Here is a 27251-nt window from a genome sequence, read left to right on the forward strand (position 1 = left end):
TTAAATACTGAACTTTATTTGTTCCCTTCAGTTTCAGCATAACAGTGTCAACAGTTAAAATAAGAGTGTTAAGTTCCAGGTGAAATATTTACTTCATTTTAAGCAGCCTATGGGTTCTACTGGTTATTTATGAACTCTGTAGACAGAGGCCTTCTTGGTCATCACACCTGTAAAAGATAATGCACACAAGTGACAGGTGAATAGGAAATTTTTAGTGAATCATAGCCTCAGACACATTAAGGCTGGGATTTCTGGGCCAATGCCTCCTTAGTTTGATAATCTCATCCCCAATTTTTGCAGAACTGGAAGGGGCACAAAGGGTCATCTAGTCCAACCCCTTGCAACACCTGTGAAACAGCTTGTGAGCCAAGAGCTTGGCCCTCTTCCCATTATGGCATTTCATTATTCTCATTTAAATGGGTAAAACATTCTTTTCAACGCTGCTTCACTTTACTGCAAACTCTTTCTTAACACGGAGTTCATAACTGTGTAAGTAGAATTTGGCTTGAAAATTATGACCACCTATTTTGTCCTGGTTACACATATTTAGAAATGGCTCTACAAGACTGCAGAATCTTCTGATTCATCAAATGCTTTTTTTAGAGTCGAAACAAAATTAAAAAAATCCTTCCAGTAGCACCTTAGAGACCAACTAAGTTTGTTATTGGTATGAGCTTTCGTGTGCATGCACTATCTGAAGAAGTGTGCATGCAAAGTGTCTCTGAAGAAGTGTGTGTGCACATGAAAGCTCATACCAATAACAAACTTAGTTGGTCTCTAAGGTGGTACTGGAAGGAATTTTTTATTTTTTATTTTGTTTATTTTGTTTCGACTACAGCAGACCAACACGGCCACCTACCTGTAACTTTTTTTGGAGTGTGTGGGTAATCAGAAAAGGACAGTATTGTCAGCTGGCTGAGCAGATTGTGCTAAATATGGTCTTGCCACAATTCACCATGGGAAGACCCCAGACTGCTGACCTCGGGTTCAAGACTGATGCAGGAGCCCACAGGTGAAGTTGGTGCTTCAGGACCATGGATAGCTCCAAGCGAGCCACTTGATCCCAAAAATGATGAGCGCAGATTGATGTTTTTGAAACCTCTATCTCCTGACCCCCTATTCTAGACTCCACCCCCTTGCAGAGACTTTTCTAGATTCATACAGGACCAATACTGCAGGAAATGCAGCTCACTGGGTTTAAGCAGCTTGGAAGTTTCCTAGACCTTCTCATGTATAAAAAAAAAGGATATGGACAAGCTGGATGGGGTACAGAGGAGGGCAGCCAAGACAATCAAGGGTCTGGAAACCAAGCCTTAGGAGGAACAGTTGAGGGAGTTGGGAATGTTTAGCCAGAAGAAGAGGAGACTGAGAAGCGATAGGATAGCCATCTTCAAATATCTGAAGTCACCTGGATGAGGAAGCAAGCTTGCTTTCTGATGCTCCAGAGGAGAGGACTCAAACCCATGGATTTGAATGATAAGAAAGGAGATTCTGACTCAAAATTAGGAAGAACCTTTTGATGGCAAGAGTTGCTTGACGATGGGAAAGACCACCTTGGAAGGTGGTGGACTCTCCTTCAATGATGGTTTTTAAACAGAGGTTAAATAGCCCCCCGCCCCCCGTTTGATTTGATTTATTGTGTTTCCTTGCTGCTTTTCATTGAAATGAATCTTAAAGCAGCTTACAAACATTAAATAACAATAATCAGAGCCAGTGTAGTGTAGTGGTTAAGAGCGGTGGACTCGTAATCTGGGGAACCGGGTTCGCGTCTCCGCTCCTCCACATGCAGCTGCTGGGTGACCTTGGGCCAGTCACACTTCTCTGAAGTCTCTCAGCCCCACTCAGCTCACAGAGTGTTTGTTGTGGGGGAGGAAGGGAAAGGAGAATGTGAGCCGCTTTGAGACTCCTTAAAGGGAGTGAAAGGCAGGATATCAAATCCAAACTCTTCTTCTTCTTCTAATGTAATAAAACATAATGGAAAAAAACACCCATGATTTAACTGGGTCACTCGTTTCATGATCCTGGAGGACCAGAGGACCCCAGCCCGTGTTGCATTTGGGTGAGCTGTCTTAACAACGGGCATTATGAGTATTTTATGTGTAGTGAACTGAACAGAAAGATTATGAATCACGGAGGGCAAGGAGAGAGTGCATATGAACTTAACAATGCTCAGCTTATTTTTTTAGTTGCTGTTTTGTTAATGCTCTTTTATAGATTATAGAGTGGCTGGGGAAACTCAGCCAGATGGGCGGGGTATAAATAAAGTATTATTATTATTATTATTATTATTATTATTATTATTATTATTATTATTATTATTATTATTATTAATGCCATATCAATTGCTAATCGTGTGATACGCCTTTTGCTGTAATTGTGATGTTTGGCTTATTTTTTTTAGTTGCTGCTGCGTTAATAGCGTTTCATAGATTGCAGTTGTTTCATGCATGATATCAAATAGCCATTTGTTGGGGATTTTGATGCTGTGATGCCAGCACTGCAGGGGGTTGGACTAGATGACCCCCCGGGGACCCCTTCCATTTCTGCAGTTCTATGATTCTATGAATTCTGGCCTCCACAATCTCTTTGGTGCTTTGCAACTCATCATGGTTAAGAGCATTTTGTCCAGAGCAGCTGGAATTGTGGGTGTTGAGCAAAGGCTCCTGTTGCAAAGGGATAAAGCTGAGTGACCTCCTCTTGCCAGGCAGAAGGTGGGGGGTGGGGTGGGGGGTCTGACTGCCCTTACCTGGCTCCACACACTTCCAGGAACAGCCACTCAGGCAGCACTTCATGGTCCCACTGCAGCTGCTGTCGCTCTTGCATTCATGGGTGAGCATTGTCTTCCCACACTTGTATGCAGACTCCCTGCAATGGCCTGGTTTTGCTGTGCAAACAGAAAGACACCCGAGAATGGAAAGGCTTGAGTCCCCTGGCCAAAAGCTCTGGGCTCAGGCTGACTTCACATTGCCTCAGATGCTGGGATGGGAGCCTCTGGCATGGGAGAAGCAGAAATTACACCCCCCCCCACACACACACCCAATGTTCTCCCCCAATGCCTTCCTCAGCACAGTTGATTGGGCTGGGGCTGCTGGGAGTTGTATATACAGTGGTGCCCCGCAAGACGAATGCCTCGCAAGATGGAAAACTCGCTAGACGAAAGAGTTTTCCGTTTTGGAGGTGCTTCGCAAAACAAATTTCCTATGGGCTTGCTTCGCAAGACGACAATGTCTTGTGAGTTCCTGCTGGGTTTTTTCCCTCCCCCCCCTTTCTCTAAGCCGCTAAGCCGCTAATCAGCTGATCCGATCAGCAGATAAGCCGCTAATAGCGCTAATCCGCTAATCCTTCAATGGGCTTGCTTCGCAAGACGAAAAAACCGCTAGACGAAGAGAATCACAGAACGGATTCTTTTCATCTTGCGAGGCACCACTGTACTTATATTCAGGTCATTTATGAACCGCTACGTCTTTCTTTCTTTCTTTCTTTCTTTCTTTCTTTCTTTCTTTCTTTTCATTGTTCGTGCTCAATGTTTTGTATTTTTATCCTACCTGTTTCTCCAAGGAGATCCAAGCGGCATTTTTTTTAAAAAAAATAATTTCAATGCAAAATTACAACAAAAATTACCAACATTGAATCCAAAATAAAACAGTACTAACAAGCAAAAAGAAAAAAAAAACACAAAAGAAAAAAAGAAAAAACCCCAAAAAACATAAAGCAAAAACACACATCTACAAATAAAACCATATCATCATTCTAATCTAGTCATTACCTACATATACACATGTTGACTTCCTTCCTTTCTTCTAAGACCTCGAAATTTTTACTCTTTCTAAGTTGTTGTGTCTAATGTAGATTACCTCTATCTTTATACTTTTCGCACCATTTTTCTCTTTCTTTAACCCTGCAAAGCATCGTTCTAATGAATGAACTGCTACGTATTTCAAGGAAAATCTCCTAAGCGTTTACAACATCCTAAAAAATATTATAGACAGAAGTCCAATACAACAAGTACAGTTTTTTAAAATAAATAAATAAATCACATTTTAGAGCAGCATAGATAACAGGCAAGGGATCCTTCATCATCAACATGAACTGAAACAACTAGCATGCAGGGACTAGAATGAGTATTAGGAGATCAAAAATTGAGAAATACAGGGAAGAAAAACAATCCCATCCGCCAGTTAAATGACTTTATAGGTGGAAGAAGCACTCTCACTTCTGATGTTTTAAGGAACTCAAAAATCTGCATTTTTGAAGAGCGGGGCACTCCTCAAAACCTGATTTTCCAAAAACTGGACCTACAAATCATTTGTTGCCAGGATTATCTGGTGTAGGGAGACCTTGTTGGTCTATTGCTTAATGGTTTTCTGCAAGTGGATGGTTTTATATTTCACTGATCTTTATATGAAGAATGCATGAAGTTTCACTATTGACTTTTGGGGGGGGCAGCAGGTGAAGGTCCTTCAGCAAGGTTGTGCCTTTCTAACCCCCCCCCCCCAGAGACGAGAGCTACCTGAGCAACCAGCTATGGCCCCTTATTGGTCAGACAGAAAAGGTTGCAGTCCATCATGTCTAGCAGGTGCCACGTTGGCGAAGGCTCTCCTCTCCTCTCGTCCTCCTTACCTGCTGATATCGGTGACTCTGTTGGCTTCTCTGTTTTCCTCAGAAGAGGCGTCAGAGTTGGAGCCCCTGGGGAAAAGCACCATGAAAGAAACAAGAAGCTGTAGATGGACACCTTAAGCCTTGATATTTAATTGGTTCTTGGAATTTGGGCAATTTTCTGGGTGTACCGGACTGCCTCTCTCTAGCAAGAAATACCAACAATAGAAGATTGGCAGATGAAGATGTTGGTTTTTTTGGAGCTGGCTGACTTGACTGGAAGAATCCGCGACCAGAAAGGAGACACAAGAGGATTGGAAGAAATGTAAAGAATATTTAAAGAATATTTGTAATATAAGATTAAATAGAAAATTCTTGGAAGTAACAAATAGGCTTAGGGGTAGAATAAGAATATGTGGTAGTAAACATTAATGATTAGAATAATAATAAAGGAGAAGAGGTTAGTCAATGAAAGGAGTTAATATGATTAGAAATATGAAATTGGAGAACTGTTACACAGGTGATATAATGAAATTCAGGTAGAGGGGATTCGAGGAAGGCAGTTACCAATGTTAAGAGATTTAGGTATTTGAAGTAATAATTTTCTTTTGTGTTTATTTTCTTTGTTGTGTGTTTTGTCATGTTTTTGTCATGTGTGAAAAATCTGGAAAATAAAATAAAAATTTTTGGGGAAAAAGACTGCCTCTCTTTAAAGAGTCTCCAATGGCAGAGTTTCTGACAGAAGAGGGAAGGTTTTCAGTGGGAAGGGATAAAAGCTGGCATGGTGTAATGGTCAGAGAGTCAAACTAGGACCTGGGAGAGACCAGGGTTCAAATCTCCCCCTCAGCCATGAAGCTCCCTGGGTGACCGTCTCTCAGCCTTGCCTACCCTCCCAAGGTTGTGGTGGGGTTTCCTTGAGGAAGCAGGGAAGGATGTACGTTACCTTGAGGTCCTTGGAGGAAAAGGTGGGATATAAAGGTGAGAATAAAATGGGACCCTTGATATCCTGGGCACATAGGGGTCCTTTTATAAGTCCACAGGGGGAGAAAAAAGGACCAGCCCCCTCCCCTCTTCCTTCTGTTCCTTCTCTCTACCAACCTGTGGCTCCAAGTTCCGTCTGGGCTTCAGCGCTGAATGTCGGCAGTTCCATAGCTGGACTATCTAAGAGAAGAGCATTATCAACAGCTTGGCATTAATGTTGCCTGGAGGCAGCAATGGGCCACAGGAAAGCGAACAAATGGCAGCTTAATCCAGACCAGACAAAGGTGCCCATCATCATCATCATCATCATCATCATCATTTATTACTTAAACCCCACCCATCTGGCTGAGTTTCCCCAGCCACTCTGGGCGGCTTCCAATCGAGTGTTAAAAACAATACAGCATTAAACATCCATCATAACATGAATCCAGCCTGTTTTGGATGGGTATGACTCCCATTCAGCGGTCCAGATTACAGTCTAGGGGTGTTCCTGGACTTAACCTCATTCATTCATTCATTCATTCATTCATTCATTCATTCATTCATTCATTCCCTATACCACCCTTCACCAGCAGTTCACAGGGTGGTTCATAATATATATAAAAAACAAAAATACATACCATAATAGCAAACAAAAACAAGAACCCCTCGACATACCATTTAAAAAGCCATAGATTGATTAATCAGCCAAAGTTCTTGTTATAGAGAAACCCCTGGCGTTTAATAATAATAATAATAATAATAATAATAATAATAATAATAATAATTTTTATTTATACCTCGCCCTCCCTGGCCAAAGCCAGGCTTGGGGCAGCTAACACCAGTAAAATTACAATGGAAACATAATGGGGGGGGGACCCCAATTTAAAATACAGGTTAAAATGCAATTTAAAAAGCAGCCTCATTTTAAAAGTAGCCCATAAATCAAAACCGTAAGGGGAATAATTAGTGGAGGTGCCACCCCCAAATGGGCAAAGGAACCTCCAGTCTTCAGCCCTGACTCCAGGATGTGCCCAGTTCATGTGCCACCCCCCCAAGTATCCTCTGCCCTCCCCAGCCAATCCTCAGCCTCACCTGTGACAGCCAGGCAGACCCACCCGCAACTCAGCCAGCAGCACTTCTCGTTGGGCCCGGAGCAGTCATTGTCTCTGACGCAGAAGGTCAAGGTGGAGCAGTCCGGCTCCTGGCTCTTTGCAGCTTGGAGGGGGCAGGTCCCAGGGCGCACTAAGGGGGGGGGGGAATCAGAGGGGAGGAGGGAGAAACTGGGGCCAGAGGGGGTGGCTACAGTGGACAGCCACAGGACTCTCTTTTCTTGGCATGAACGGTGGATTTACTTCCAAAACGTGGCCAGAATTTGAATCTATACATATAAATTAGCATATGCAAGTTTTGTGCAAATTTGGGCCATAGGACTGCAAAACGAATCTCTTTAGGGCCTATAGCAATGCATCCAACTGTCCGGGCTCCCAAAACACAATGGCGGAGGCTCTTACTTGTAGGTGAGAGTAGTAGAATTGCAAAGTTGGACGGGAACCTGGGGGTCATCTAGTCCAACCCCCCCCCCCCCAAATGCAGGAATCACAGTTGAAGATTCCCTGACAGATGGCCATCCAACCTATGTTTGAAAACCTCCACGGAAGAAGATTCCACGATCCTCCAAAGGAGTCAGTTCCGTTGTCAATCAGATTTTACCCTTTGGAAGTTCCTCCTAATGTTTAGGCAGAATCTCGTTTCTTGCAATTTGGAGCCATTGGTTCAGCTCCTAGCTTCAGGAGGAGGAGAAAACAAGCTTGTTCCATCTGCCATGTGACAGCCCTTCAGATATTTGAAGATAGGACTGCCAATCGTCCATCAGAAATAGTGTCATGGCAGAATTTCTGAACATTCCCTCTTAAAAAATATGGTGGTGCATTTTTGTTTTGTTTTTTGAGATTTTGCAAAAAAAGCTCCACAACTTTGTCCAAAAAAGCTCCAGATGTTCACTTATTGAAATATGGCAACGCTATCTGAAGATTGCTCTCATATCTCCTCTCGCTCTCTCTCCAGGCCCTTTGTCATCTTGACCCCGTCCTCTGTGCACGCAAGGAAAATATCTTTTTTAAAGCAGAGTAATAGACTCAGCGGATGTAACCTTTGGTGAAAATGTAATCATACTTGGTGACACAGTAATCGTATAGCAATCTGAATGCAGTACTTTATGGAAACGACCATAAAGAGTCAGGAGAGGAAGAATATATAGACTAGAGCAGATCCCAGGGTTAAATGTGGCAGAGTTTGTTTAAGCCTTGAGCAGGACGCAGCCCTGTGGATCGCCCAGTCTCTTTCCGCTCAGCTCCCCATTAACTTCCGTCTCCAAACTTGCTGGCCGCCCAGTGTGTGTTTCTGTGCAGACTCATCTGTGGCCCCCAAGAGCCCTCCTAGCCAGGCCCAGGAACTGGAAGGGAGGGGAAGAGACAGGATGGGTTTGTGTGGCCCCCAGAGCCTGGGGAGAAGCAGGGCAGCCTTACCTTCTTCGGCCTCCTTGCAGACATTGGTGCAGCTGATGGAGCAGCATTTCTTGGTGCCCTCGCAGTCAAAGTCATGGCTGCAGTTCTTCAGGGATGGTTCTGGGCAAGGCCCCATGGAGCCCCTGAGCTGCAAAGGACACGCTCCAGGCTTCACTGCAACACACAAAACCCATGGACCTCTGAGGCACAAAGGCAATGGTGGTGAGGATCCCACCAGAGCAGGCTGGAGAAGGGTCAGGGGACGAATGAAGCAGGAAAGCTTTCCAGCGTCCATCTGGCTGGACAGTGCATTTCGCAGAGAGAAGGAGCTGGGAGATGGTGACCAGGAGATAACCTAGGAAGCTACCATTAGCTCATCTCGCTCAGTAATGTCAGGGCCGTCTTCACCCACAAGGGGTGTGGGGCACCCGGGCGCTGAATTCTGGGAGGCGCCAGGTGCGTGCTGCTGAAGCCCCTAAGCTCTTAACTATCTACCTATTATGAAATAATAAATAATTTTGATGAAGCTAGAAAAACAAAATACATATATAGGAAAGGTATTAGGAAAATGTATACCTACTGTTTCACTAAAGAACTTTTGACTTTGTGTGCTCATTTACCAAAGATGTGCCGCGCCAGCAGCGGCACTTGTCATTCTCAACGAAATTAACTCTTGCATCAAAATATTAAGTTATGTATTGTAATGAGCTGCTATGTGGCAGCGGGGTCAATGGAACCTTGGACACAACTGATGTTTCTCCTAAGTAGGTGCCCAACAATACTTATAAGTTTAAGTGTGGTGTTGTATACTTAAGTACAGTGGTACCTCGGGTTAAGTACTTAATTTGTTCCAGAGGTCTGTTCTTAACCTGAAACTGTTCTTAACCTGAAGCACCACTTTAGCTAATGGGGCCTCCTGCTGCCGCCGTGCCACCGGAGCACAATTTCTGTTCTCATCCTGAAGCAAAGTTCTTAACCTGAAGCACTATTTCTGGGTTAGCGGAGTCTGCAACCTGAAGCGTATGTAACCTGAAGCGTATGCAACCCGAGGTACCACTGTATAAGTGTATTGTATTGTATTAAGTATAAGTGTATTGTAAATAAATGGGCAAATAAAAAAGTTTGTTTCTTTTTCCTCCCTTCTTTCATAAACAAGAGATAAGGCATAAGCGTGGTGTCTGACATAAGCATAATAAATGTTAATTTGGGGGCTAAACTGAATTTGGGGGCGCTGGACACATCTTTACACCCCAGCGGTGCATATGCTCAAGACGACCCTGAGTAATGTCCACACTGACCGGCCACAACTCTCTGGGGTTAAGGCACGGAGTCTCTCCCAGACCTACCTGAAGATCCTGGTGGGGACTGATACTAGTCAACCTCCTTGCAATGCAGGAAAAACAACTAGAGAATTTTGTGGATAGTTTTTGGGCAAGGACTACTCCTTAAATAAAGAGGAGGTTGGGGTTTGCATGCCACACTAAGCTACGGTTAATGTTAACGATGGTTTGTAAACCAACTACAAGCCTCTAGCCACACTTAATAAACCTCAAGTAAGCTCCTGAGCTGCGTTCACACACAGCAGTAAGCCACAGCTTACTGAACCATAGCTTAGCAAACCATGGTTTCGTGTTACGTGTGAACCAGGCTACTGTGGAAGATCCTGAACTAATGGACCAATGGTCTGACATTGGATAAGGCAACTTCCCATGTTTCTATGCAAAATACCATTAAGAACATCAGAAGAACATCTGCTGGGTGGGGCCAATGGCCCATCAAGTCCACCATCCTGTTCTCACAGTGGCTAATCAGACGCCCCAATGGAAACCTCACAAGCAGTTGTTCGGCACATAGCCTCCAGACTTGATTATTGTAAGTCGCTCTGCGTGGGGCTGCCCTTGAGACTGACCCAGAAACTCCAGTGGGTGCAGAATGCTGCAGCGAGACTCCTTACGAGGTCTTCGCTGCGAGAGCACATTCATCCGGTATTATACCAGCTGCACTGGCTCCCGGTGGAGTACAGGATCAGGTTTAAGGTGCTGGTTTTAACCTTTAAAGCCCTACAGGCCTAGGACCCATGTACCTACGGAAACGCCTCTCCTGGTATTCCCCACAGAGGACATTATGGTCTTAGAACAAAAACATATTGGAGGTCCCGGGCCACAGGGCGGTTAGGCTGGCCTCAACCAGAGCCAGGGCTTTTTTAGCTGTGGCCCTGATCTGGTGGAACGCTCTGTCACAAGAGACCAGGGCCCTGTGAGACTTGATATCTTTCTGCAGGGCCTGCGAGACAGAGCTGTTCTGCTTGGCCTTTGGCCAAGGCACAGCCTGACCACCTCTCTCCTTTGGTAATCCTCATAGCCCAATGGTTGCCATTAATTTGTTTCTGAATTGATTTTAGAATGAATTGATTTTAGAATGCTGTGTTACTTTTATTGTTGTTAGCCGTTCTGAGCACGGCTTCAGCTGGGGAGGTTGGGATATAAATAAAATATTATTATTATAGCCCTTTCCCCCTCCTGCAGTTTCCAGCAACTGGGATTCAGACGCATGGCTGCCTCCATTCATGGACAAAATAAAAAAAATCCTTCCAGTAGCACCTTAAAGACCAACTAAGTTAGTTCTTGGTATGAGCTTTCGTGTGCATGCACACTTCTTCAGATACCAATGAATTACTCCATTCATGGAGTAATCATTGGCAGCCTCCTCCTCCTCCATGTATTCATCTGATCTTCTCTCAAAGCCTGCTCAAAACCACATTAGTGCACCACAGCCGCCTCTCTTCTTGTGTGTCCTCTGAAAGCCACACTCCTCATGTGCATGATGCAGAATGAAGCATGTTTCTGCAGCATCCCTAATACCTGAAGGAGCGTCTCCGCCCCCATCGTTTTGCCCGGACACTGAGGTCCAGCTCCAAGGGCCTTCTGGTGGTTCCCTTGCTGCAAGAAGCCAAGTTACAGGGAACCAGGCAGAGGGCCTCCTCAGTGGTGGCGCCCGCCCTGTGGAACGCCCTCCCACCAGATGTCAAAGAGATAAACAACTACCTGACATTTAGAAAACATCTGAAGGCAGCCCTGTATCAGGAGGTTTTTAATGTTTGATGTTTTATTGTGTTTTTACTATTCTGTTGGGAGCTGCCCAGAGTGGCTGGGGAAACGCAGCCAGATGGGCGGGGTACAAATAGTAAATTATTATTATTATTATTATTATTATTATTATTATTATTATTATTATTATATTATTATTATTATTATTATTATTATTATTATTATTATTATTATTATTATACCTGACCCGTAACCCCCTCCAAGAGGCAACTTACCCAGGAGAGGCACCAAACAGACGCGGGCACAGCCATTCCAGCAACACTTCCTTGCTCCGGGGCACTCGCTGTCAGCCCTACACCCCTGCCAGCACCACCGTGGGGTATTTGGGGGCATGACAGGACAGGCTCCAGGCCGCTCTGCCTCTGATAGGAGAGGGAAGCAGAGGGGGAGAGTTTAGGAATTCCATTTGTTTCCACGATTAAAACTTGTTCATTGGTTACCCCATAAATGCCCACTTTGCCTTTCTCTGTGTTTGACCGCTTTGAACACCAGAACAGGCACTGTTAGTGGTGCTGCACAAAACCCCTTCTGCATTTCTAAGACATTGATGTTCCAGCACCCGCACTTTGGAACTGCCTGCCTCTTGATATCAAGCGGCCGCCTTTACCTGCGCCGTCTGAAAGCACTCTTGTTTAATAAGCAAGCAAATTCTAATTAGGAATTTTAGGACAAGATTTGCCAAAAGATAAGAAGAATCTATTCATGTACACGACAACAGCAGCCAGAATTTTATTAGCTCAAAGATGGAAAAGTGATGAAATGCCAACGAAAGAATAATGGCAAGAAAAGTTGGTGGAATACGCTGAAATGGCAAAATTGCCTGAAAGACTTAAAGACAAGGACAGTGATGACTTCAGTAAAGACTGGGAAGCTTTTATGATGTATATACAGAAACAATGTACTGAAATGGACTCACTTGCAGGATTTGACTAAGGCACTTACAATTAACAAATAGAAAAAATGTACCGTATTTTTCGCCCTATAAGACGCACTTTTCCCCCTCCAAAAATGAAGGGGAAATGTGTGTGCGTCCTATGGAGCAAATGCAGGCTTTTGCTGAAGCCTGGAGAGTGAGAGGGGTTGGTGCGCACCGACCCCTCTCGCTCTCCAGGCTTCAGGAAGCTATCTGCAAGCCGTGGGAGAACTGCGTGACTTCACGCAGCTCTCCCACAGCTTGGGGAGAGCCTGCCTGCACCCAGAAGCTTGGGGCGCGCTGAGCTCAGCACGCCCCAAGCTTCTGGCTTCGCGCAGCTCTCTGCTAGCCGTGGGAGAGCTGCGTGAAGTCGCTCTCCCACGGCTAGGGGATAGCAGCCTGTTCTGGTGCTAGGTGCGTCCTATGGGCCAGTGCGCCCTATGGGGTGAAAAATATGGTAATTATGTGGATAAAATGTTGAAAATAGAAAATGGATCAATAATGTATAACTTTAATCTTAGAAAATAAGGTGTATATCATAAACATAAGAAATAAATATGTGATAAACCAGGAAGGGAAGTTGGGAGAAGTCATGGGGGGGGGTGTAATTATGAAATGTAAAATGTAATTTGAATTCTTGATTATCTTAAAATTTGCTGCAAATTTGTAATAAAAAAAGAAGAGAAAAGAGAAAAGAAAGCATTCTTCTTTAGACCAGCCAGCACAGACGCATTGGGTGCTGCTGGAGCACCTTTAATCTGTGTTTAGTTTATTGCAGAACTTATTTTTTGAATGTTTTCAAGAGTGGCTTTCAATGACCATTTTATTGTTTCATTCTCTTTGTGAACCGCTTTGAGGGTTGTTTCTGGGGTTTTTCAACCATGAAACGGTGCACAGATTTCAAGACCCAACTGGCACAAAATACTCCGCATCCCCTTCCTCCCCGCTCCAAGGGCTCAGAAAGAGGGAGGGACCTTGTTGCCATAGCTACATGCCTGAGTGAGGATTGGCTGAGCAGTGCAATAAGCTGACCAAGGAGGAGGAGGAGGAGGAGGAGAAGGGGAAACTGGCAGAGATGCCCCTCTATGGGCTCCTCCGCACTTCACTGGTGCCTCACCCAGAGAGCATGGCAGTCTGGAGAAACCTCATTGTCCCCTGGGGAAAACCACTCTCTAGTGCTCAACGGGAGCAAGTAGGAATTTTCTCTGGATGGCCATGGTTTCTAGGCTAGGCAAGGCACAAGAGAATTGCGAATGAGCCCCTACAAGGGACCTAAAAGGTGTGGGGAACAGGAAAGGTGTGTGGCTCTGAGATTTTGAGGAGGGTTTTTTGGGGAGGGGAAAGATTCTTGAGTTTCCAGGGGAGGGCTGTGCCCTTGTAGCCCCAGTACTCCCTCCAGAGTTACTCACCTGCAGGTGGGTGGGTCAGGATGGGGCCCTTGCCCGGCTGGCCAGGTGCAGAAACGCTGGCTGAGGTGGGTCCCATGAGTCTTGGCACCGCTGTGTTTGTTTTGGTTGCAGCTGGGGGGGGGGGAATGGGGCAGAATCAAGAGCAAGAGAAGCGCTTCCCATTAAGACCAACTAGAACAGGGATGTCCAACCGGTCGATCGCAATCAACCGGTCGATCGCGGGGCCTTCCTGCTTGATTGCGTGATCCTGATTGATCGCCGACGCCCCCCAGAAGAGCTCAACAACTTTGCTGAAGTCTCCCCAGAAGAAGCTGAACAACTGTGGGGGTTCCTCCCCCCAAAAAACTCAACAAGCTCAACAGCTTGGGTCAATCCATTGGGCAGATCACTGCCAGTGTTTTCATAGTGGGAGTAGATCACAGTCTCTTGGGAGTTGGACATCCCTGAACTAGAACAATAGATCTAGTTAAGGTTAGGTAGCAGTGTTGGTCTGCCATAGTCGAAAAAAATAAAATAAAAAAAAATCCTTCCAGTAGCACCTTAGAGACCAACTAAGTTTGTTATATGCCTGTTGTCTTTGTCCATGGAGTTTTCTTGGCAGGGATACTGGAGTGGCTTGCCAGTTCCTGCTAGACAGCATCTTAAAGAGCAGAGACATCACATCACTAAATGACGAAGGTCCGTATAGTTAAAGCTATGGTTCTCCCAGTAGTGATGTATGGAAGTGAGAGCTGGACCATAAAGAAGGCCAATCACCAAAGAATCAATGCTTTTGAATTCTGGTGCTAGAGGAGACTCTTGAGAATCCCATGGACTGCAAGAAGATGAAACTGATCCATTCTGAAGGAAATCAGTCCTGAATGCTCACTGGAAGGACAGATCGTGAAGCTGAAGCTCCAAGACTTTGGCCACCTCATGAGAAGAGAAGACTCCCTGGAAAAGACCCTGATGTTGAGAAAGATGGAGGGCACAAGGAAAAGGGGACGGCAGAGGATGAGATGGTGGGACAGTGTTCTTGAAGCTACGGACATGAGTTTGACCAAACTGCGAGAGGCAGTGGAAGACAGGAGTGCCTGGCGTGCTCTGGTCCATGGGGTCATGAAGAGTCAGACATGACTAAACAACTAAACAACAAGTTTGTTATTGGTATGAGCTGTCGTGTGCATGCAGGTATCTGAAGAAGTGTTCATGCACACGAAAGCTCATACCAGTAACAAACTTAGTTGGTCTCTAAGGTGCTACTGGAAGGAATTTGTTTTATTTTGTTAGAACAATAGAATCACTGAATTGCAGACCTGCAAGGAACCCCAAAAGACATTCAGCCGAACCCTTGCAATGCAGAGGTTTATACTGGGTGTGTGTGTGTCACCTGACAGACTCCAGCCTTCCTGCGGTGGCTTGAGAAAGAAGTTGACCTTTCAGGAGTGCCACTAGGGGAAGACAAGGTACCTGGGTGAAGCGCTGAACACTTGAAGCCGCAGTCCGTGGAGATGCACTTCTCGCCTGCTGGGCAGTCAAAGTTATCCCTGCAGAAATCAATGCAGCTCTTTGGAGTGGTTTCGGCTGGTGCCTCTGAACACGGAGTGGGAGTTTCTGGGGGGGGGGGAGAGGGTTGTTCACAATCACAATCTTGCTCACTGCCTCCTGCAGGAGGGAGTTCCACAATTTAACCCTGCGCCGCATGATGAGAACACTGTCTTTTATCTGCCCAGAACGCAGCTTCATTTGATGCCCACAAGTTTTAATGTCCTTCATTTATTTTATTTTTTATTTTTTAATCTGTGTATCAGGGCAGTTCACAACATAAAAACACAAGGTAAAAACACACATAAGTAGTTAAAACAAAAACAATGAAACAATAGTACCCCCAGCTAAAAACAGAGTGCTTTTTCCCCTTAAAAAATGCTTAGGGGTTTGACTCAAGAAAACCACCTTTTTATAGTTCAAATCGGGAAAAACACTGTAAATGGACAAAAGTACAAAGATTCACAAAATGTTTGGGGTATGTGTCCCCCCAGAGAAAAGCACTGTAAAAACACATTTGAAAGGCTGTAGAATATTAATCAGCCAAAGGCCTGGTTGTAGAGGAACATATTTTAATTATGGATGTTGATATTTTAATGACTGTATACTGGGTTTCTATGCTTGGAAACTGCACGATAAATAATAATAAGAGTTGGTTTAGCATTTTAAATCAAAAGGAAGAGAAGCATTAAAACCTGAGAGAAAGGGTCTGGCAACCCTTTAAATTGCACAAATAAATCACTGTACCAAAAAATACATTTGATTTGTCATTTGTCCCATGTGCCACATTTACTGTGTGATTAAAGAGACACATGTGCACAGATGACCTGCAAGGGACTGCTTTTCTTTCAGGTCACACAAGCCCACGTATTTAAAACTTTTCCAATGATGTCTTTGGGTTGTTGTTTTTTCGGCTGCTTTTATTTCACTGTGTTTTATGTCATTGCGAACTGCCCTGGATAAACATTAGGGAGAACTTCCTGACAGTAAGAGCTGTTCGACAGTGGAATTTGCTGCCAAGGAGTGTGGTGGAGTCTCCTACTTTGGAGGTCTTTAAGCAGAGGCTTGACAACCATATGTCAGGAGTGCTCTGATGGTGTTTCCTGCTTGGCAGGGGGTTGGACTCGATGGCCCTTGTGGTCTCTTCCAACTCTATGATTCTATGATTCTATGATAAATATTTCCTAAGTAAACATGATGGCAGAAAGTGAGGAGGAATTAAAAAACCTCTTTATGAGGGTGAAAGAGGAAAGAGCAAAACATGGTCTGAAGCTCAACATCAAAACAACAACAACAACAACAAAAAAACACCAAGATCATGGCCACTGGTCCCATCACCTCCTGGCAATGCGGGAAGACCTGGGTGCACTTCTTCCAAATCCTTCATATTTTAACCCTAAGCTTAAAGACACCCCTGTCCAGGAACAACCCTCTCCCATTCTCCAGGCTCCCTGGCCCACAGCCTCTCTGAGCTCAGCCCTATTCCTGGGAGACAGTTGGGAAAGGCAGAGGTTTGTTGTGTGAAGAGGCCTGAACTGGCTGCGGAGGATTTTCTCAGAGCCTTGGGAAACTGGCTCCTGGCCACCTTCTCTTAGATCCAGCAGCGAGTTTGGCAAACAAAACCTGCTGGTGCATTTCATTGAGCAAATAAGGTTAGCAGGAGGGTCACTGGCACAAAACTCCCTCCTCCCTCTGCTCTCTCCTACAACTGTTTTCCAGGTATCGCTGCCCCTCCTTCATCCCTGCCTTGTCACGTGACACAGATAACTGTAAGTGTCTGTGGGTCCATTTAGTTTAGCATTGCCTGCACGGACTGGCAGCAGCTCTCCAGGATTCCAGGCAGGGATTTCTCCCAGCCCTACCTGGAGATGCTGCCAGTGGGGATTGAAGCTTGCATGCAAACCAGGCGCACTGCCACTGATCTGCGGCCCTGCCCTAGGGCTGCTTCATTCCAAACTTGCTTTCTGTGGGGACCAGAAACCAGGACGGACATCGCTTGTCCGGGACTTTTCTGCCCAGGAAAAGGTGCCCAGTTTGGAGAGTCTGTGAGTTTCCCTCTTTTCTCTTCTGGTACGATGTGGCTGGGCTTGCTTCCTTGAGCCACCTCCAACAATTTGCACTGTAAGCAGCTGACTGCTAAGGTCTGGGTGGCCTGGCTTGATCTGTGAGAGGCCGGCTGGCTAGCAAGTTTGGTGTCATGGTGAAGAATCAGACGGGATGGCCATGTCTGCGTTTGCAACCTTTGGCTGGATGCACCTGAGAGTTTAGAATCACAGAATGATAGAATTGTAGAGTTTGAAGGGACGCGAGGGTCATCTAGTCCAACCCCCTGTGACGCAGAAAAGTGAAGCACCCGAAAACTCCCCACCCCCATGCTTTGTGCCCCAGAGATGCTCATGAGACGGCTCTGGTACCTGCAGAGAGCTTCAGGCATTCAAGGCCACAGCCAGCAAAGCAGCACTTCTGGTCCTCAGGGCAGTCTCTGTCATCTTCGCATTGGTTCCGGCAGGGGGTGCCATTCGGCCATGCCATCCTCCGTGGGCAAATGCCAGGCCTAACTGGGGCAGAAAGAAGCACAACGCCATTCAGTCGAAGCCTTTGTTCTCCTGCTCCAAGGTTGCTGCCCAAGAGCCTTTCAGTATGACATATATTGCAGTGTCTACACTTTGGGTTAGACCCAGAATGCAGATTTCTCAGAGGCCAGGGGTGCCCATACCTCCCCCTCCTCAGAAGCGACATTCCTGTCCTCTGGTGCTAGTTATGCAAGTTTATTGATTTGGAGTGTTTATTTTGCTCCCCGATCTCGGGACCGCCAGGCCTCTTCCTGCCTCTGCCCATCAACGCTGCCATTAATCTTCTGTCCCAGTGACCTGTTTCAGTCTGTTCCCTAAACATGAACACCATGATTTAGAAGAGGCAACACGGAGGGCACCTACCGTTTTCGCAGGCAGCGAGTGCCAGAATGTTGTCATTGTTGCCACCTGGAAAGCTCAACCCCTCGCAAGCGGAGAAGGAACGTTATGTGCCCATTACGGAGGTCAAAGCGGTTGGCGGGATACTTAGATTGCGGGGGAAGGCGATTCTTGGACCGAACTGACTCTAAGTTGTGGAGGGCTTTATCTACTCAAAGGGAAACCTTTGAATTTGGCCAGGTAACAAATTGGCAGCCAGGGCAGATCTTTGAAGAGGGAGGATTTCTTCACTCAGCACATCTGGGCGTTAAGCCATGTGCAAATAAATAATGTCTGGTATCAGCAGTGCTCCCCCCCCCCCAGAAAAGTAGGTGCTGGCCATGAAGTTGTTGCACTAAGTGCCACCCTTTTTAACAACAACAAAAAGAGGTGCCAGACTACATACCCTTGAGTGCCCCCTGAAAAAAAGAACTGGGTATAAGCAACCTCACAATGCCTGCTTGAAATCATGGAGAGCTGCTACCAGTTTGTGTAAGCAGTGCTAAGCTAGGAGGCAGCAGCTGCTTGTGTTCCTAGGACCAGCTCTCAATTGCCTTCATTTGCTTCATGAATTTGTCTGATCCTCTTTTGTTGTTGTTGTTGTTGTTTAGTCGTTCAGTCGTGTCCGACTCTTCATGACTCCCTGGACCAGAGCACGCCAGGCCCTCCTGTGTTCCACTGCCTCCCGCAGTTTGGTCAAACTCATGCTGGTCACTTCAAGAACACTGTCCCACCATCTCATCCTCTGTCTTCCCCTTCTCCTTGTGCCCTCTTTGTGACTCTCAAGAGTCTCCTCCAGCACCAGAATTCAAAAGCATCAGTTCGGCGATCAGCCTTCTTTATGGTTCAACTCTCACTTCCATGATCCTCTTTCAAAGCCATCTAAATGAATGGCCATCACTGTACCAGGTGGGAGCAAATTCCATAGTTTAGCTGCATGCAGAGTGAAGGATTCCTTCCTTTAGTGACTGGTCTGAATCTCCCATTTTTTTGCTTCGTCTTATGCATGTGGCATAAGGTCTATTCTACCCTTGGTCCAGTTCTGGACAACAGAGAATGAGAACGACAGAGGATGAGAAGGTTGGACAGTGTTCTTGAAGCTACCAACATGAGGGAGGCAGTGGAAGACAGGAGTGCCTGGCGCACTCTGGTCCAGGGGGTCACGAAGAGTCGGGCACAACTGAATGACTAAACAACAAAGCCTGGAAAAGAGGAGTCTGAGCAGAGATATGATAGTCTTCTTCAAATATCTCAAGGGCTGTCACATGGAACAGAGAAGAAGCATGTTCTCTCCTGCTCTGGAGGGAAGGACTCAACCAATGGATTCATGTTACAAGAAAGGAGATTATGACTAAACATCAGGAAGAACATTTGGACAGTAAGAGTTGTTTGACAGTGGAACGCACTTCCCTCGAAGGGTGTGTCTCTCCTTGGAGAGGTTGGAAGGCCACCTGTCAGGGCTTCTTCAGTTCTGATTCCCGCCTTGTAGTGGGTTGGACTTGGGGATTCTTTCTGAATCTACAGTTCTGTGATTCTTTGGTTAGGAAGACAGGCGAGAGCTTCCATCTCCCAAGCTGAGATCTGCCAGCTCAAAGACCCCCGCTTACCTGGGGCAGCTGCCACACAGCGCATGTGGCAATCGTCAGGGCAGCACTTCTCCCCGGGGCCACACCAGGTGTCATCCAGACAGTTCACTTGACAGGCCTCCTTCAGTCCAGAGCAGAGCTTCGGACAGTAGCCTGGGCTCACTGGGGAAGAAGAGGGATGGGGGCCAAAATCATTTCCAAACTCAAGTTCAGTTCCCCATATTGCCATGGATTTTCTTCATGAAAATTCACCATATGAACATAGAAAGAGCTCTGCTGGATTAGACAAGTGGCCTATCTAGTCCTGCCTCCAGTTCTCCCAGTGGACAGCCAGATGCTTCAACAGGAAACCCACAAGCAGGATCTGGGTGCAAGGTCACTTTCCCCTCCTGTGGTTTCCAGAAACTGGTATCTGGAAACATTTACTGTGTCTGACATGGAGGCAGAGTATAACCGTCATGGCTTGTCACCATTGGCAGACTCTTCTCCATGAAAATATACATGCTTGTCTATGCAGTTTGGCTGAACATATTAGTTTCACATATGCATGCATTTTTATGCACACACTCCCCTGTTATTTGCACTCTTGTACACATTTCTCATACATATTTTTTAAAGTATTATTTTTTATTTATGATTTTCAGTTATATACATTTCAATAATTTTACAATCATTCTCACATTTCAGAAACCGACTTCCTTCCTTCTCTTTCTGCGGTTCCTTAAATTATTATATATTTTTTTACATTTCCTGCATATTCTAACTTATTAACTTATTCTTTCATCAGATTTCTCATGTGGGAAACTGTGCTGTGCTGGAGAAGTGCAAAATTTGGAGGATGCCTGCATTTTTGGAAGGAGCAAATCGGGCAGGTTTGTCTGGAAGTGTGACCTGAACGGAATTTCACCCCATTGGCGAAGACTTCAGCGAGAGGCGAGTTTCTTCCAGGAATGTTCTTGATTTGAGGCCAAGCCAGGTGGGAGCAGGTCAGGGACTGAGTTAGCAGAGAGTGAGGAGGTCTTGTGGGTCTGTCCCAGCCAGGAGGAGACAGACCAGAAGGGATGCTGTGTTCCCACAGCAGAAACCCCTTTGGCCAGGGAGCCTGTCCCTCAGAGTGGCCTCAGGGCTTGTGCTGGTGACTCAGCGCTGAGGGAAGATTCATCCTGACCTTCTCCTCCCAACTCCAGCTTGATAGATAAAAAGTTGTGGTTGATTCACCTGCAGGAGGCATCAAAGTTCTGGACTGGATTCAGGAAGATCGGACGACTCAATAGAGGTCAAAGAAAGAACACAATGCATAGATAAACTATGGAACTCCCTGCCACAGGAGGCAGTGATGACCACCATCACTCACCATTAGAGGGAATAATAATAATAATAATAATAATAATAATAATAATAATAATAATAATAATAATAATATATTATTTATACCCCACTATCTGGCTGGGTGGCTTCCAACAAAGTATTAAAATACAGTAGTCTGTTAAACTTTAAAAGCTTCCCTAAAGAGGGCTGCTTTCAGATGTCTTCTAAAAGTCTGGAAGTTGTTCTTCTCTTTGACATCTGGTGGGAGGGCATTCCACAGGGCAGGTGCCACCACCAAGAAGACCCTCTGCCTGGTTCCCTGTAACTTGGCTTCTCGCAGGGAGGGAACCGCCAGAAAGCCCTTGGAGCTGGACCTCAGTGTCTGGGCAGAACGATGGAGGTGGAGACGCTCCTTTGGGTATACTGGGCCTTTGAGGCCGTTTAGGGCTTTAAAGGTCAGCACCAACACTTTGAATTGTGCTTGGAAACGTACTTGGAGCCAATGTAGGTCTTTCAGGACCGGTGTTATGTGGTCTCGGCAGCCACTCCCAGTCACCAGTCCAGCTGCCACATTCTGGATTAGTCGCAGTTTCCGGGTCACCTTCAAAGGCAGCCCCACATAGAGCGCATTGCAGTAGTCCAAGCGGGAGATAACTAGAGCATGCACCACTCTGGCCAGACAGTATGCGGGCAGGGAGGGTCTCATCCTGCATGCCAGATGGAGCTGGGAGACAGCTGCCCTGGACACAGAATTGACCTGAGCCTCCATGGACAGCTGTGAGTCCAAAATGACTTTAAAAGAGAATTGGACAGATTCATGGAGGAGGACAGGACCATGGATGGCAGGGTGGCTCTGCTGTGCCTCAACAGATGGAGGCAGCAGTGCTTCTGAATCTCAGTTGCTGGAAAACAAAGGAAGGGAGATGGTTCTCGTGCTAAGGTCCTGCTGGCGATTCTTCCACAAGAGGCATCTGCTCAACCCTTGCGAGAAGAGGATGCTGGCCTGGATGGGGCCCCTTTGGCCTGATCCAGCTGCTACTGCAGGTCTTTGCTGAGGTTATTCCTGGAGCTGATTCTTTCACCCTGGTTTGACAGTCATCTTGCCAAGAAACCGAGCTAAATGAAAATCATGGCCCCCTTCCCACTGACATTTTTTCTCTAAAATTTATGTAGAACAGAAATAATGGTGCCTATCTACCGACTTCAATGTATGTGATTTTTGCATTGAAGAGAGTTGGATTAGATGAACCTTAGAGTCCCTCCCATCTCTACAAATCTATGATTCTATGAAGGTTTGCTGCTGGAAAGGCAGAATCAGGAGGTATGTTTCAATATCTCTTTCCTGTTCACGGAATATAAGCATTTTATCTCTGAGCCACTTTTTGTTAGCATTTCAGAACAGAGTCTTTCCCCTCAAAAACACTCAGAGTGTTTTTGAATATTAATGGCAGAAAGTTGGCTGAGCCAATGGCCAGGGGTGAGGGGAGGCTTGAGAAGATAAGAGGAGCCCGGGTGAATCAGGGCAATGCCCATCTAGTCAGAGAAGCATAGAAGCATAGAATTGTCGAGTTGGAAGGGGAGCCGAGGGTCATCTAGTCCAACCCCTGCAATGCAGCTAAAGCATCCATGAAAGGTGGCCACAGGCCCAGACAGAGGGGGGGGGCATATGGCCCACTTGGCCTGGGCCTCAGATTCCAAAGGGGGCCTCAGTCAGCATATTCACAAAATGAATTAAGTCTTTCTTTCATAGAATCATAGAATCATAGAATCATAGAATCATAGAGTTGGAAGAGACCACAAGGGCCATCGAGTCCAACCCCCTGCCAAGCAGGAAACACCATCAGAGCACTCCTGACATATGGTTGTCAAGCCTCTGCTTAAAGACCTCCAAAGTAGGAGACTCCACCACACTCCTTGGCAGCAAATTCCACTGTCGAACAGCTCTTACTGTCAGGAAGTTCTTCCTAATGTTTAGGTGGAATCTTCTTTCTTGTAGTTTGGATCCATTGCTCCATGTCCGCTTCTCTGGAGCAGCAGAAAACAACCTTTCTCCCTCCTCTATATGACATCCTTTTATATATTTGAACATGGCTATCATATCACCCCTTAACCTCCTCTTCTCCATGCTAAACATGCCCAGCTCCCTTAACTGTTCCTCATAAGGCATCGTTTCCAGGCCTTTGACCATTTTGGTTGCCCTCTTCTGGACACGTTCCAGTTTGTCAGTGTCCTTCTTGAACTGTGGTGCCCAGAACTGGACACAGTACTCCAGGTGAGGTCTGACCAGAGCAGAATACAGTGGCACTATTACTTCCCTTGATCTAGATGCTATACTCCTATTGATGAGGCCTAGAATTGCATTGGCTTTTTTAGCTGCCGCGTCACACTGTTGGCTCATGTCAAGTTTGTGGTCAACCAAGACTCCTAGATCCTTTTCACATGTACTGCTCTCAAGCCAGGTGTCACCCATCTTGTATTTGTTCCTCTCATTTTTTTTTGCCCAAGTGCAATACTTTACATTTCTCCCTGTTAAAATTCATCTTGTTTGTTTTGGCCCAGTTTTCTAATCTGTCAAGGTCGTTTTGAAGTGTGATCCTGTCCTCTGGGGTGTTAGCCACCCCTCCCAGTTTAGTGTCATCTGCAAATTTGATCAGGATGCCCTTGAGTCCATCATCCAAGTCGTTGATAAAGATGTTGAATAAGACCGGGCCCAAGACAGAACCCTGTGGCACCCCACTAGTCACTCTTCTCCAGGATGAAGAGGAACCATTGATGAGCACCCTTTGGGTTCGGTCAGTCAGCCAGTTACAAATCCACTGAGTGGTAGCAGAGTCAAGACCGCATTTTACCAGCTTCTTTACAAGAATATCATGGGGCACCTTGTCAAATGCCTTACTGAAATCAAGGTAGGCTACATCCACTGAGTTCCCTTCATCTACCAGGCTTGTAATTCTGTCAAAAAATGAGATCAGGTTAGTCTGACATGACTTATTTTTCAGAAATCCATGCTGACTATTGGTGATCACAGCATTCCTTTCTAGGTGCTCACAGACTGTTTTCTTAATGATCTGCTCCAGAATCTTCCCTGGTATTGATGTCAGACTGACTTTCGATCAATAATGGCTCAAGAACGCCTAAATGGTTTAGCAATGATAAACATAAACCACGATAAGGCGAAGTTGCTTGATTTTTCCTGCGTAATTCAAGAATTTGCAGAAAAGAAAGCTAGGAAAGCATTTTTAAATGTAGATACTTAAAATAATCCTTTCCCCTATGTATTTTTAAAAAGCACTATTGTATATCTATATTTTCCATTTTGTCTTTATATGCAGATACTGTTCAAGCCTTGAAATAAAATTATTTGTCAGCATAACTTTTGGGAAAATTATTTATATACTTACTTATTTATAAGATAAGACCTCAGTTATCCCCAGGGTAAAAAAAAGGGGGGGACAGATTATCTACCTGGCCTGGGCCTCTGCCTGGCTCTGCCAGGCCCTGGGTGGCCATCCAACCTCTGATTAAAAACCTCCAGTGATGGAGAGTCCACAACCTCCAGCTTCCTCTTCTCACAGTGGCTCACCAGACACCCACTATGGGAAACCTGCAAGCAGGAGCTGAGGGCTACTCTCTCCTCCTGTATCTTCCAGCAGCTGGTACTCAGAAGCATCACTGCCTCTGACTCTGGAGGCAGAGCAGAGCCATCGTGGTTACTAGCCATTGAGAGTCCTCTCCCCCATGAACTTGCCTACGGTATTTTTTGCTCCATAAGACACACTTTTTCCTTCCTAAAAAGTAAGGGGAAATGTCTGTGCGTCTTATGGAGCGAATGCCTGGTCCCTGGAGCCGAATTGCCCAGGGGCAAAAAGCAGGTCGTGCTTTTTTTTGAAAGAGGGAAGGGGGTGTCGAAACAAAGCCTCTGATCGTTTGCCGATCAGGGAGGGAGATAAGGGACGCTAGAGATAAAGGAGGCTGCCTGGGAGGGGGGAGGTAAAGACAGCAAACTTGCAAAGCGGGGGGGGGGGACAGGAAGACTAAAGCAATAAGGAGAGAAATTAGAAGAAAAGGAGGAGCAAAAAACTGCTCTGGCTAAGGAAAAGACACTAAGGCAAACAAGAGGGAAGGGAGTGTTGAAAGGAAACAGCTGATCGGTGGGATCGGAAGAGAGATAAGGGACGCTAGCGGAAGCTGCCTGGGAGGGGGGAGGTAAAAGCCCATGGATCCTCAGGATTTTCACACTGGGTCACCCCAAATTCACCATCAGATCACATAGCATGTCCATGGCCACAGCCTGCACCAAAAAAATCATGCTTCCACTGTTTCCTGGGGCTGCAATGCTACAAAAAGGTGGTAACGAAGCATGGATCCACATGGATTTTTGCATTGGGTCACCCCAAATTCACCATCAGATCACATCTTTGTGGCCACAGCATGAACCACAAAAATCATACATCCACTGTTTCGTTCAGAATTTTTCTTTTCTTGTTTCCTCCTCTAAAAACTAGGTGCGCTTTATGGAGCGAAAAATACGGTAATTTTCTTTTCAGGGCATCCAGAATGGTGGACACCACCTGCCCTTTGTGGGAGAGAGTTCCATAGTTTAACTCTGTGCTTGTGGAAAGTCAAACCATTTGGCCTCCCCTAAGCAGGTGGTTCTCACCATCACTGCTCCCATCCTCTGTCTGCCCCACTTACCCATTGCAGGATGTGCACAGATCCTCAGAGTCCCCACGTTGCAGCACTTCTCACTGCCAGGACAGGAAGCGTCGGAGAGGCAGAAGACCTTGGAGGGCTGGGCATCCGGATTCCTCCCTGGTGGGCACAGGCCAGCTTTCTCCAGGGCAGAGGCAGGAGTTGAGGGCAGTGGGCTTCCCTTTCCAGCGCCTGCTGTGGAAAAGAAGAGACCATTCGGGCAGCAGAGCCTCTCAGAGAAAAGTCGCAGCCTCCCAGCTTCCTCTTGGTTGGCCGGCCTTTCCTGTGAATTCCTCTGCACCAGAGGAAGGAGAGAGGGTGTTTCTCTGGAGAGGAAGGTCTTCCAGAAAAGCTGCCAGTGGGGGCTGCTGATCCCTCAGTGCCAGAGCAGCTGCCTTGCAAGCGGAAGGTCCCAATCCCCAAAGGCATCTGCAGGTAGGGCTGGCATAGAGTCCTGCCTGAAGCTCTGGAGAGCCATTGATTCCAGCCATTGTAGGCAACACTGGACTAGGTGGACCAACAGTCTGATTCAGGAGAAGACAGCCTCCTAGTGCGAGCCAGTACAGTGTAGCGGTTAGGGTGTCAGAGTAGGACCTGGGAGAGGCCAGGGTTCAAATCCAGCTCTGGCTATGAAGCTCACTGGGTGTGACTGGGAGGGGGCAGATGGTGCCTCTTAGCCTAGCCTACCTCACAGGAGTGGGGATTAAATGAGGAAGGGGGGGGGAACCACGTACGCCACTTTGAGCTCCTGGGAGAGAAAAAGGTGAGATATAAATGCAATTAGTAAAATAAAAAATAAATAGTCCCTGAGCTGTAAATCCCTTCGTAGCAGCTCCTGGAGAGGAGAGGAGAGGAACTCCCTGCTTCTGCAGGAGAAGAAACACATCTCTTTCTTGCGACTTGTACAAGATTATGATTCTAGCTGGAATGGCATTTATTGCTCTGGGATGGAAAGAAAAGGCCAAATGCAATATGGAAAAATGGATTGGTTATGTTTTTGAACATGTACAATCAGAAATATTCACACAGATAGTGGCAGAGGATAGATGGGAAAATAAATGCCAAAGAATCACAAATAAATGGGCATTTTACAGGAACTGGATAGAAAGGGGGGAAGCGAAACCCTAACATACAAGCTCGAATGAACAGACTGTGTACATGGATAAAAATATGATGGGGGGGGGAGAGGGTTGGAGGGGAGAGGGAGGGGGGGAGAAAAAGGTAAACCGGATGGTATTTTGAATTGATTTTGTTATGTAAGCCTTTTTTTTCAGAAACCATATATATTAATGTTATGTAGTTATGCATTGTAGCATGAATGAATGTTGTTTTGTATTCTTTGTTTTATAGAATATATATAATAATGTTATGTTACTAAGCAAATTTAATAAAATTAGGGAAAAAAGAGATCTCTTTCTTGCAAACCCAAACACACACACACACACAAACACACACACACGCGCGTTTCTGTTTGGCTCAGCTTGCACACCCTTCTCCACTAACCTCCCAGCCCTGGCTTGGCCACTGAGACGATCAGCCCCGCGAGAAGGCAGAGGGATGGGAGCTGCATGGCGCTGCATGGAAGCGGCTGGCCTGCCCAGAGTTGGACCGCCTTGGGCTATATATATACATTGGCCTGGCGGCCCTCCCTCCCTCGCCGCCTTCCCAGGAGAACAGGGGGCGCTTGCACAGGAGTTT

The 27251-nt window shown here is 46.1% G+C and overlaps 1 protein-coding gene across 1 annotated transcript; it reads right to left on the reverse strand.

Moving 5' to 3' along the window:
- On the reverse strand, positions 1–27251 carry LOC308588093 (uncharacterized protein). Its single transcript, XM_081196353.1, has 13 exons — positions 27057–27251; positions 25557–25748; positions 19575–19715; positions 17431–17574; positions 14942–15085; positions 13493–13603; positions 11386–11532; positions 8085–8237; positions 6652–6801; positions 5695–5757; positions 4621–4686; positions 2747–2884; positions 1–167 (listed from the first exon to the last, which is right to left on the reverse strand). The coding sequence occupies exons 1-13, from the start codon at positions 27121–27123 to the stop codon at positions 124–126; spliced, it is 1560 nt and encodes a 519-aa protein (XP_081052479.1). The 5' UTR covers positions 27124–27251; the 3' UTR covers positions 1–123.

The sequence above is a fragment of the Podarcis bocagei genome (assembly GCF_964188305.1).
Source record: "Podarcis bocagei genome assembly, chromosome: 5".
Classification (NCBI taxonomy): domain Eukaryota; kingdom Metazoa; phylum Chordata; class Lepidosauria; order Squamata; family Lacertidae; genus Podarcis; species Podarcis bocagei.